The following is a 12,263-nucleotide window of genomic DNA, read 5'->3' on the forward strand; positions in this document are numbered from 1 at the left end:
CCAGAGCAAGATAAGACATCCGGTGACTTAATGTCATGAGTTTAACACTGACATCTCCATCAGTCTCAACAGTTTTGTTTTGGGTTACATATTCTGTGCTCAGTGAAGTGTGTTCCAAGTCCCAGGTCTTAGCTGGATGGGTTAACTTCAGCTACCAAGTGTCCCACATGTGCAGCTTTTATCTGTGTGAACCACAGAGGAAGCAGGAAGTGGTCTCAGGATGCAGCGATTGAGCCATATGCTGCTAGTGATGTGTGGGGACAAAACCAGGGTGTCTGGTGCTAGTAGTTCAGTCCTACTTCTACAGATCTCCGGTTTCTTATAAATTACCCTGTCCTTAGTTAAATTACTTAGGTGATTTATACCCAAAATCTCTAATTGTATAACCACTTGATGTCTGTTATGTCTTCTTGTTGTAGGTACCATGTAGTTGTACTCTTCCTTTCTCTGATTTCCATGGCTAGTTTTCTTAGCTTGGATTTTTGTTCTCACAAGCTGTTTCTGAAGCTTATTTACTTGAATCTTGCTGTGTCCAGGGTTTCAACTTGTGTGGAGCTCAGGAAATGCATCTACATGAGTTATGGATGTCCAGAGGTGATGTGTGTCATGATAAGGTTGCTTAGTGCTACAGCTGCCTCAGGCTTCCGTCTGACTTGTCTCAAGCTCATTGGATATACACACTCATGTTTAATTGATAGGGTTAAATTCCCTCTTTATGCCACAAGAACAAGTAAATGTTAAATGCCTTCTTGGCTCCTTCACTTGGGCTGTTGGCAGTTGCTTGGTTTCAGGGAAGGGGAAGATTAGAGCAGCTCAGGTGACTCTGCAAAATGCCAGAGATGAGGCCTGAAGGCAGAGACCCTCTCTGATGTTTTCTTCACATTTCAGCCTTTCCACAGCAGTGTCTTTTTCCTTTTCCTACAGATTCCCAGCACTTTCATTTCCTTCTAGAAAAAAGTTGCCTGTTCTGTGTCTTAACAAGGCAGACTTCCTTCACAAACCACTTTTGGTTTTTGTATGATTTCTAAAATAACTTTATCCTTGGTGTTCCTCAGCAAGCTTGCCTAAATCTACAGTGAAATCTGGGAGAGAAGAAAAGCTGTAAACCAAGAAGTGTACCTCATTCAGTGACAAAGATTACAGAATTTCTTCTGACTCATTCATCCAACTCTTGATATGGCTTAAAAAGGCCTGAAGTGGCAGCCCCGTGTCAGAGTACATCTGCACTTAAAATGCACTTGATTAATTGAGTCTTGACCCTTAGACTCTAGATGCATGTAGTGCAACCAGTGCCAATTTGTTCCACTATTAACTTTAATTAACAACGAAACATGTTTGCTGGGGTTTTTTTCTTGTTATAATCTTCAGTTACAGAGTAAGTAAGGCTTGTCATTTGCATAGGATTTGAAACAGCCTTTAGTATTTAGTAATTACTGTGGCAAGAATAAACTTAGGAATGGCTTTAGTCTGCTTTCACTGCCTGCATATACTGAAAGTATGTAATGCTGCCAGAACTTAAATGTGTATATATATATATGTATGTATGTATTTATGTTCTGCCTCAAAAGAAACCAGGCAGCTGTATTGTTTCACCTGAAGTAAATGTAAATACTGAATTATGAAAGAAAAGTTTTGTATGCCTTTTCTGTCCATTTTTTATAACATAGTTCAATACTGTCTGGAAGACACCTGTACACACATGGGTTCCCCCAGCCCTCTCACGCAGTGTTGTAACGTGGCATGAACCACAGGGATCAATGTGCCTTTCAGCACCTTGAACTTTGTGTGGGATAATGGGGTTTTGTTAAGTGGCTCCTCCTCCCAGTTGAAACAGGGATCTGTTAAGTGGCTCCTCCTCCCAGTTGTAACAGGGATCTCTGGAGTCTGGCAGTTGCGCAGGGAGGCTTGTGGCTCCAGCGTTTGCTTTCCAAAGTCTCAGCCTCCCCAGGCTGCTCCTGTCACCTGGAGGTAGAAACCTGCTCGATCATCTTATAGGTTAGCTTGTTACGTTTGTTTCTTACTAGATTGCACTTACTCTGACAGTGGCATAGACTGGCTCCACCCTGGTAGTCTCAACCCTCTTTGGCAATTCTGTATCTGTTCCCTTATAATTAGGGTAATTGCAGTGCAAGCCAACCAGGGAGCTTGCAGGACAGAGGGGTAGCAGGGACCCAGATACGTTTTGTGTTCCCACGAGCTCAGCATCTGTTGCATGGTGATAGTTCCTTTCAGTTGCTACACTAAATTGTGTATATAAATGCTTGTTTTCTTTCAGCAGAGGATGATCTTTTTAACGGAGGTAGGAACTGTGTACGCTGACAGAGAGGACAGAGGGGGCAGTTTCATGCAACTGCTGTGCCGATTTAATAGCTGCTGCTGCTACACAAGTACATGTGCTGTGCACTGTTGATTTTCTGAACTGTTAGAGGAAACTAGCTTGGCAGAAAGCTTATTAATGTTCTTAAGTTGTACAGAATTAGTTTTCTGTCTGTCTGAATCAATTTGTTGCAGGGTGTTGAGTGCCTGAGCATGTGGGTGGGAGTAGAATTGCCCTTTCAGCTCCTGGCTGTCTGATAGGTGAGCTGTAACCTGAAACCCTGAGATAGACAAACTCAAACCAAGGTCAGCCTTCACCTAGGAAGAGCTCCATCAAAATACAGTTCTTCTTACACAGAAGGGTGCTGCTGGATTCTGCCTTTCTCCAAGTCCTTATCCAAAATGCTCCTTGGGTGGAGCATGACAACATCTCTTTACCCCCACTGCTCCCAAGTGTTCCCAAACTGTGGTGGAAAAGAATTTAATAAAATCCAAGTCCCAAGGATGTGTTTCTCTCCGGATGTTGATGACCCTGTGTGCATGAGGAGTGCTGTCTGCATGGATCTGTGGTACTGTGAGTGTCCCTTTGCCTGCCCCTGCTAACCCAGCTGTCTGCCCACAGTTCCTGCGGGTGACCAAGCAGTACCTCCCTCACGTGGCCCGCCTGTGCCTCATCAGCACCTTCCTGGAGGATGGCATCCGCATGTGGTTCCAGTGGAGTGAGCAGAGGGATTACATTGATGGCACGTGGAACTGTGGCTATTTCCTGGCCTCCATCTTTGTGTTCATAAATCTCCTCGGACAGCTGAGTAAGTGGCTCTAAGGCTGTTAAGGTGGGTGCCAGAGCACTCCAGAGTGTCTGTCACCCTGGCTCATGGAAGCAGGGGATGCCTCACTGGTTTCTTAATAGCCATTTACAGCTTACAACTGATAGTACTGTGTGGGCTGAATGAAAGGAACTTGTGGTTAACCTGCTCCAGCCTTTCCTGGAAGTAGTCTTAGAGAATTTTTTATGACACACGACCTCTTGAGTCAGAGATTCCAAGAATCAGTTAGGACAGTCTGGTTTCTCTTCTCTACATGCATCTATGAACACATACCACACCCCCTGAATTCTTTAAATGAAATACTCATATTTTCTTAAGCAGGACAGTGTTAAGACTTCCTCAGCCTTCTGGTTTTATGGGTATTAATCTCAATGGCAAAGTCTTATCCTGCAGTTGAGAAACTTAAGCCTGAGAGAGGTGCTTATGTCAGGCTTTCAAAGCCCAGGAATCAAAATAATCCCAGAAGCAGAGTTTCTCCGTGTCTGCTTGGTGGACTTAGAGTGTCAGAAACTGAGAGAGAGGAATAAAATTCTCTTCCGTTAATATTATGCCCATGGTGTGCTGTTCTTGACTACCTTGCCAGATTTTTGTCCTGGGTCTGGGTGTTTGGGTTTTTTTTAACCCTCATTTTTCTGTAGAGTCAGCTTAATTTAATGTAGTTACTGGTCCTCATGTCAACATGGCAAAGGCTGTCGGTGCTTTGGTACAGAAGATTTGAGGAGGGATATAAGCCAACAGCTTTCAAGGAAAAGGAGTGCAGCATGTTTGCCCTAACAGTTATCTCATTAAAAAAAAGAACAAAATCCATGATGAGTTGAGTTTCTTTTTAACAACTTCTAGTGCTTTAACACTTGACAGCTGCTGTGCTGTGTGTTGGGGCTGCAACTCGTGTGTGCTCACCCTGTGTCAGATAACAGATACTTCTGCAATTATAACACATTTTAAAATGCACTAAAACTTACTGGTTCTTAAACCAATTTGGCCAATGTGCCATTAGAATTTCCTGCCTGATGTCCTTCATGGCACAGTTGAAGGACACAGGAGCCTGCCCAGTTCAAAAGGAGTTGGCATTCCTGCAGCATCTTTTCCTGTGCAAGGCAGAAGTGTAACTGTCTTCAATTTCCCCAACTCAGGCGGCTGTATCCTGGTGCTGAGTAGGAACTTTGTGCAATATGCCTGCTTTGGACTGTTTGGAATTATAGCATTACAGGTAGGAGGCTTAAGTCTTCAGCCCTTCTAAACAGTGTCTTTCAAATCTTCTCTCTTAGCCCCAGTACTCCCAACATATTTAAATACAACTCCTAACCCTGGAATTTTTCTCCACCCTGGTCTAGTACCAGTCCCCAGTGGCACTGACCTGTTTTGCTGCTGCTGTTCTTCTCATGTGCCCAATAGATCCTTGACTGTAATTGCAATTAGTCAGCTGGAAATGTTGATTCAATACTTGACCTTGACCAATTTAGCAGAAGTAACTTGGAATTTACCTGTCTGTCAGTCATGTGCCAAATGTGAAATTGCAGTTGCTTTGGCCTTTAGCACACAGCTTTTATAAAGAACTGTTCCCATCACAAAGAATCCTCACTAGTAGCATCCTTCATCTTCAAAACTGATGGATTTTTGTGGGGGCTGAAGCACAAGTCAAATTTTGGCTTCTGTTCCCTGTTTTACACTGACTCATTGAGCTATCTTGATGTAACCTACCTTGTTTCCTTCACTATAACATACTTGCAATTGACTTCTTCTGTGAATAACACAGACTTGAGAGAAACTCAGAACTTCCATATAATTTAGATGGTGTTTTAACCTATTTTCTTCTTGCCTAGACTATTGCATACAGCATTCTATGGGACCTGAAGTTCTTAATGAGGTATGTCTGTTTGAAGTTTTGATCAAAACAGAAAGAAAACTGTTGTCTGTCACTGCCCCTCTCTGACAGAGGAGATGATCTTTGTACATTGTATTTACTAGGAAGATTTTACAGATGATACAGTTATATTAAAAAAGAAATGGCATCACTTAAAAATTAAAAGTCCATACAGTCTGTGTTGAATTGTAGATGGCAGGCTCAGTGCTGTAGAAAAGAAAGACTGATCCTAACCCTCTGGGATCCAAGTGTTTCTGCTACTGACCTCCTTGCTGAGAGATCACAAACTGCCTGGAGAGGATCAATGAGCTGCTGTTATTTCCTAAGTGTCTAAAATAGCAACTGTGCTTGTGCCTGACTGAGGCCATTCTTTGAGGAAACTAAAGCATTAGATATCAGAGTGCTTTCTGGGATTTTAAATCCCAAACACCTCCTCTAAGTAGAGGACAGGGTTCTTAGATGTGAGCTTTCTTGTCAAGTCATGAGTGATGTCTGGCTGTTACCTTTTCACTCCTCTGCTCTGAGGGGGGAGCAGGGGGCAGCTCAGGAGCCACACTCTGGGCTTTTACTGCAGCCCTGTAAATGTGTAACTTCTCGTGGCAGGGCTGCTGTGCTGTTTCCTCAGAGCAACCTCTGAACTACTTTGGCATCTGTGGCTAACCCTGAGGTACAGAATAACTTCAACACAACAAAATCCATGCTGTGAGAGATGCCAAGCAGCTGTGCCTGAGCTATGGGTGCTGGACTTCTCTGGCAGGCTGTACCTGCCTACACAAGCTTGTGTGAATCACTGCTGTGTCCAGTGCTGCTGTTCCAGCTGTGAAGTCCAACACAGAGACACATTCTGAGGTCACTCCTCACTAGCAGGCAGGTTCTTACTGAGCTGAAATTGTCGGATAAGACTTTACATGTCCAGATCAGTGCAAACTGCAATCAACTGCTATTTATTCATCTCTGTCTCTCTGCAGGAACCTTGCCCTGGGGGGAGGTTTGCTGTTGCTCTTGGCTGAGTCACGCTCCGAGGGGAAGAGCATGTTTGCTGGTGTCCCCACCATGCGGGAGAGCTCCCCCAAGCAGTACATGCAGCTGGGGGGCCGTGTGCTGCTGGTCCTCATGTTCATGACGCTGCTACATTTTGACATGAACTTCTTTTCTGTAAGTATCTAAGTGTAAAAGCATGAATTAAGGAACTAGAATATAGAACCAAATCCTAGAGGGGCTGCAGGACCTACTGAATGTTTATTATAGGATCACAGAATGGTTTTGAGTTGGAAGGGACCTTCAAGATCATTGAGCTCCAACCCCCCTACGTGGGCAAGGACACCTCCCACCAGACCAGGTTGCTCCAAGCCCCATCCAGCCTGGTCCTGAACACTTCCAGGGATGGGGCAGCCACAGCTTCCCGAGGCAACCTGCTCCAGTGTCTCACCACCCTCATACTAAAGTTTTTCCTCATGTCTCACCTAAATCTCCCCTCCTCTGTTTTTAATTCATTCTCCCTTGTCTTCTCACTACAAGTCCCTGTAAAAAGCCCCTCCCCAGCTTTCCTGTAGCCACTTCAGGTACTTTAAGGTGCTCTAAGGTCTCTCCAGAGCCTTCTCTTCTCCAGGCTGAACAGCCCCAACTCAACCTGTCGTTTAAGTTTGGGTTTTGGTATAATTAATATTTAGAAAAGCTATTAAATCATCTACTCTGTGACAACCTGTTCTGCTGAATGTATCCATGCCCTCTTGTGATATTTGTGTATGTTTGTTGTTTTTTTTCGCTTGCAGATTCTGCAGAACATTGTGGGCACAGCCCTGATAATCCTAGTGGCAATTGGCTTCAAGACTAAGCTGGCTGCCTTGACTCTAGTCATCTGGCTGTTTGGCATCAACATCTACTTCAATGCCTTCTGGACCGTCCCAGCCTACAAGCCCATGCATGACTTCCTCAAATACGACTTCTTCCAGACCATGTCTGTCATTGGGGGGCTGCTCCTCGTGGTTGCACTGGGCCCTGGTGGAGTCTCCATGGATGAGAAGAAAAAAGAGTGGTAACAGGAATAGCAACACTTCTTGGGACATAACATATTAAGTCCAGAACTGATTCTCTATGGATTCAACAAAAAACTGCCAGCATTTTACACGTACATGCCCCCTTCCTCTTAAAGGCACAGATGTTTTGAATTTGATTTACAGTGGCAACAGTAATGTAATAGATAAACCCCTGTTTCTTCAAGGAATGTTGCCTAGGCTTAATCTAACTTCCTAGATTTGGAACTAACCCAAGGAGCCTGCATTTTGCTGATGCTTCAGTGAGTTGCAGTAGGAGAGTTGCTGTCTTTCATGGCAGCAATGTTTTAAAATTTGAAGTACTGTGAGCAGATAGAGCTGAATCATGGAGTGGGCTGTTGGGTTCCAGCTATAACTAAAAAAGTGGATCCCCTTTCTCACCCTCATCAAAGCTGTCTTGTGCATAAGGAGTTCCACTGCTGGTTATAGCATTTCTTATCAAGGTGGAAAGCAGCAGCAGCAGCAAAAGAAAAATCATGTTCTTTTGCTGCTTAAAAGGCCTGTAATTCCATTTTGTTTAATAAGAGGGGAGGTCTTTCCTGCCCCCCCAAAAAAGGCAAAAGAAAACCTGACAGTAGTTTTACCTGCATCTAGCTAAGAAAAGGGAGAGGGTTTTCTAACATGTTCCAGTTCTGCTTTTGAGGAGAACAAGGGAGAATCCTGTCGTGCTAATCAGGCATCCTGTATGGCTAATCAGGTTTCAAGCAGAGGAGGTTCTCCTGAAGAGATCATGTCAGATTCTGTTAAAAGTCTGTGCCAAAAGAACTCCTTATTCAGCATTCTTTCCCCAAAGTCACCCCTCCTGAATTCCCAAGAAGGGAGCCAAATTGTGCTGCAGGTTCCACAATAAAAGCTCCTTTCTGCTATTAACCAGCTTCCATTCATTTATGCCCCAAATTCATATCTGAATTGCAGGTTATTGGTGAAAGTGTCTTGAGAATTGCAGAAACTCCCCTTTTTCTCTGCACCCAGCACATGCAGGATGAGAACAGTCTGTCTCCTAAGCTGTAGCCTTTGCTTTTAGATTCACTCTGGCAGTCTCTCAGCTGTGCAAGTCCCAGCTGACTGAAGAGTGGAGGAGGTGGGGTGTTGTCCTCCTGCTGCAGCCCCTTCCCTCTGCCATCTCACACCACTCCTGAGGTGTGTGGGGAGGGAACAAGCCAGCTGTGTGCTGCCAGAGCCCCAGCTCTGCATCCTCACACTTCTGCCAGTGGAGAAGCACCAGGGATGTAACTTGTGTGCTCAGAGATAGGAACTCCTTAGCACTGTGGTGAGGAGAGGAAGGCCCTGTTTTCACCTCTCAGTTGCCACAACCTGTGCCATGAACATGCTTACTGCTGCTCAGAGGAGGCATTTTGTCCTCTGCTAGTCAACTAGGTGAACCTGTTTCACTAGATGATACCAAAATTCTAGAAAGCATGAGCCCAACCAACTTGATAACATTATATTGATTCCTTGCACTGTTGTCTCCCTTGAGAAAGCTGCTCAACTGTTTGTTCAAGCAGTGATTAACCCAGCTGAAGGCCTCTCCAGCAGGAGCTGCTCACCAGGGTAAGGACAAACGGTTGCATTTTAGGAGAGAAAACCAGGCTGAAAGACCCAATGACAGGCAGAAGAGCACTGCTGAATGTTAAACCAGTGATTTCATCATTTAAGGGGAAAATAGCCTGTGTAACAGCCAGTGTGTTGCTGCTGAAGGAAACTTAATTGGTGTGTGGGGGTAGAGGGGAGGGGAAGCCAGCATGCAAGGTCAGGCCTTGTAGAAAGCTTTGGATTAGTTTGGCGAGAGTTCTCACCTGAGGTGTTCCCTGTGCTTGTCCCTTTGTAGCAGAACAAACTGGTGATGGATACACAGAACAGGAGGCTTTTCCTCTCTCACTGCAGGTCCTGTGATAGCTTTAGACTACATCAAGGCAGCCATCCTCAGAGATCCTAACTGCTGTTGATGTTCATAGTATTTATAAATGGAATGATAGAAAAATCCTGTAAGTAGCCCTTTCTAAACTTTGTGTCCTGTCTAAGTAAGGAGCTGGATAATGGACTAGTCTGAAATACTGACCAGATTCAAGTCCCTTTCCAGCAAGACACCCCAGAAAAGGAACTGATACTGTCCCTTGCAGCAGAAATATGTTGGTGCTAAAGGGGCACAGTTAGGGTGGGAGGGCATTAAAAGATACTTCTAGGCAGCATAATGTGCAGACTTAGTAACTGTGAGTCCTGAAGATTTTGGTTTTCTACATACACTGCTGTATCCATGCATCTCCCAAAAACACAGTGACCTCTCTCTGTGGCCAAGAAGCTCTCACAAGCAGGATGTCAGCTCTTGATTGGCTCTGCAAAGTGTTCTGGAATTCATTCTGAATATATTTTTGCTTTCTATGTGGGAAAAAAAAAAAAGAACTAAGTATAAATTCTCATTTTACGCTGTATTTTGTACCTTAGTTGTGTTTGAAAATGTTTTGATTTTTGGAAACAATCAAAATAAAACAATGGCATCTTTGTATCCACTTGGCGTGTGTGGCTGGTGCCACCCCACAGCTGGGCTACCTGGAGATGCTGGTTGGTGGTCTCCTGTGCTTTCCATCCCACCTCTCCAGGAAGAGATCCAAGCACTGGGCTGCCTGTGCTTGACTGCAGTTGTCACTCTTCCCTGGGTGGGGTGACATGAGGATGCTGGAATACAACTGAATTCCACCCCACTCATCCCCTGCCCAGCTGTCACAGTCAACTGGAGCAGGCAGACATTCAGCCAGCCTTGTGCACCCTCTGGAATTCTTGTACAATAGGCGTCAGGACTTGTATTTATCACAACATTTATTTGCCCTTGGTTGCTTTCTTGAAGTTCTTGGGCTTTCGATGATGACTCTTGAATTTCTTCTTTAAAGGACCTGACTGTTTCTGTAGAGGAAAAAAAGGGAATCAGCAGAATTCCAAACCCCAAATCCAGCCCTGCTGGAGGTAGCTTGAAGAGACAGGGAGTGTGGTCTCCTTTACCAAGAGACAAGCACAGCGCTGGTCAAAGCCAGCCAGGATCCCTGCCCTGTTCCCTGACTGCCATGTGGTTCCACTGGGCACAGTGACAGCCTGAGCTTCATCCAGCATCACTTCCCAGTTTGAAACAGCTACACAGGATCCAGCTGCCTTGGAGAGTTAAGTGTTTATGGATGTAACATCTGCCTGCTTCCCAAATGGAGAAGGATCAGGGTGTGTCCTGTAAGGCAGGACCTGGCCAGCTCCTCAAAAAGAGGCAGAAAAGGGTCTAGAAGGACCCTGTGACCTCAGAAAGGTTCAGTTAATGTCTGTGTGTGTGTGGAGGGTGATGGAACCCCAAGACAGCTGCAGTCTCCTTGTTAGGGAGCACACAGCAGGATCCCACCAAAGGAGCTACTTACACAGGTGGGATAAACACCTCTTGGCTGTCATTCACACCTCGGGCTGCCAGTGGGAGGGCAGCACAGGGGGAGGGCCTGTTGTGAACAGTTCCACCCCTCCAGGACAGGAGCAGATCCCCCCCCTGCAGCCCGGGATCCCGCCCCACGATCCTTGCTGCCGGACACACAGTCTGACTTTCCCACCTTCCCCCTCTTGCTGCCGGCAACTCCACTGACATCCCTTCTTCCACCAGCCTCTCCATTCCTGTCCCCGTTCTGCTTGACCTCCTCATCCTCACTGTTTGTTCCAAGGTCTTCGCTGCCCTTTGTGGCCTGTGGAGCTGGTGGGCTTTTCTCTGGGAAGAGTGCGGCTGAAACACAAGGATTGAAGCTCTGGGTCAGTTTGCTGTGCACACAGGCTCTGCCTCCCCCTGGCTCTGAGGGAACCTTCGAGGCCATTTCCCAGGCTGCTTCCAGACCCTGAGCACAGCTGTGCTCTGTGGCACATCACAGACGTGCCACTGAAACACTCGGGGCATTAACCACACGGGTGTTTCATTAGAAGGGAGTAAAAAGAAGCGAGGAGAAAACGAGCCAACAAACTCCCTTCAGGACACAGATGAGACCAACGTTCCTACTCACGGGGGTACAGGTCACTCATGCTGTCATCTGTCTCCTCTCCATCCTCATCGCTGGACCTTGGCTCCCAGAATTCCTCTTTCCCACAGGGCTCCCTGCTCCCGTTGAGCTGCGGGCCGGGGCGCGGCGCCCGCTGCCTGTGCCGCAGGCAGGCAGGGATGTACTGTGCTCCCTCCTTCTGGCACTGCTCATCTGAGGGGGAGGAGTTGGGCAGCACTCAGCAAGGACACCCAGTCCTCTCAGGCCTGCTCAGTTCCAGCTCTAGCTGGTACTAAATGCAACTCTGAAGTATGTCAACCTCCAACTGTAAAACATGCCTTCCATCTGCAGCCAAGCCCCATCCCTGGAGGTGTTGAAGGGCAGGTTGGATGGGGCTTGGAGCAGCCTGGGCTGGTGGGAGGTGTCCCTGCCCATGCAGGGGGTTGGAACTGGATGATCTTGAAGGTCCCTTCCAACCCAAACCATCCCATGATCCTATGATATGATTTTTCTGAAAGATGGGAAAGCTGTTAACATAGAGACTGCGCTGCTTGTGAGATCCACCCCTTCTGAGGAAGCTTGAGAGTTTCTCAAGTGAGGAGATTCCAGGGCATCCTGGAGACCCACTGCTCCCTACATCTGGGATCTTCCTCCCCAGCTGAGCAGCACACACAGCAACAGTATGCCACTGCCAGACTAAAAATAATGGATCCCCTTCCTTCACACAGAGCTACTGGACTCAACAGCTCAGAGGAAAGACAAGAGGTGCCTGGTTGCACCTTCAGAAAAGCCACTCACACGTTTCCAGGGCCTTCTGGTAGCGCCTCCCCCGGACATGCCTCAGGACGTGCTCTGGGTGCTTGTTGATGTGTCTGAGGGTGAGTTTGCAGAACAGCTGGTGTCTGAGAGACACAAAGAAACAGCCAGAGGCAGGGTTTAAGTATCTGCTACTTGATAACCTTTCACTTCGAAGCACCATGCTCGGTTGGTACCTACTTCAGACCTCCCCAGTCTCCCCAAGCCCGTGAACTCTCAAGAACTTTGCAAAGCTCAACCACTGAGATGTAACCAAGTGTGAAGCGTAACCCGCGGGAGGGAGGATACATACAGGTTCTTTGTGCTGGGCACTATGTGGGGCTCAAACTCGGCATAGTCGAACTCCCTGGCTGTCCTTGTCAGCCGCTGGTACCTCCTGCCGTCAGTGTAAGCCCGC

At 46.6% G+C, this 12,263-nt stretch overlaps 2 protein-coding genes across 2 annotated transcripts in view; both read left to right on the plus strand.

The window, feature by feature from the left end:
- Nucleotides 1-2,936: 2,936 nt before the first annotated feature.
- SURF4 (surfeit 4) lies at nt 2,937-7,757 on the plus strand. The gene is made up of 5 exons (XM_009998866.1): nt 2,937-3,125; nt 4,277-4,353; nt 4,967-5,010; nt 5,976-6,162; nt 6,780-7,757. The coding sequence occupies exons 1-5, from the start codon at nt 3,020-3,022 to the stop codon at nt 7,044-7,046; spliced, it is 681 nt and encodes a 226-aa protein (XP_009997168.1). The 5' UTR covers nt 2,937-3,019; the 3' UTR covers nt 7,047-7,757.
- A 2,492-nt stretch (nt 7,758-10,249) lies between these two features.
- SURF1 (surfeit 1) overlaps nt 10,250-12,263 on the plus strand; it is a 6,643-nt gene continuing 4,629 nt past the window's right edge. Inside the window, exon 1 of the mRNA XM_009998970.1 lies at nt 10,250-10,318. Within this exon, the coding sequence (XP_009997272.1) occupies nt 10,250-10,318 (69 nt within the window). The remainder of the gene's footprint in view (nt 10,319-12,263) is intronic.

The sequence above is a fragment of the Chaetura pelagica genome, unplaced genomic scaffold (assembly GCF_000747805.2).
Source record: "Chaetura pelagica isolate M959 unplaced genomic scaffold, ChaPel_1.0 scaffold405, whole genome shotgun sequence".
Taxonomy (NCBI): domain Eukaryota; kingdom Metazoa; phylum Chordata; class Aves; order Apodiformes; family Apodidae; genus Chaetura; species Chaetura pelagica.

What these genes read in the sequence shown, in the direction of transcription:
- SURF4 (XM_009998866.1), top strand. Translation starts at nt 3,020, where the DNA reads ATGTGGTTCCAGTGGAGTGAGCAGAGGGATTACATTGATGGCACGTGG. An exon ending in AAATCTCCTCGGACAGCTGA is followed by an intron (nt 3,126 to 4,276) that starts GTAAGTGGCTCT and finishes TCCCCAACTCAG; the next exon opens with GCGGCTGTATCCTGGTGCTG. An exon ending in TTGGAATTATAGCATTACAG is followed by an intron (nt 4,354 to 4,966) that starts GTAGGAGGCTTA and finishes CTTCTTGCCTAG; the next exon opens with ACTATTGCATACAGCATTCT.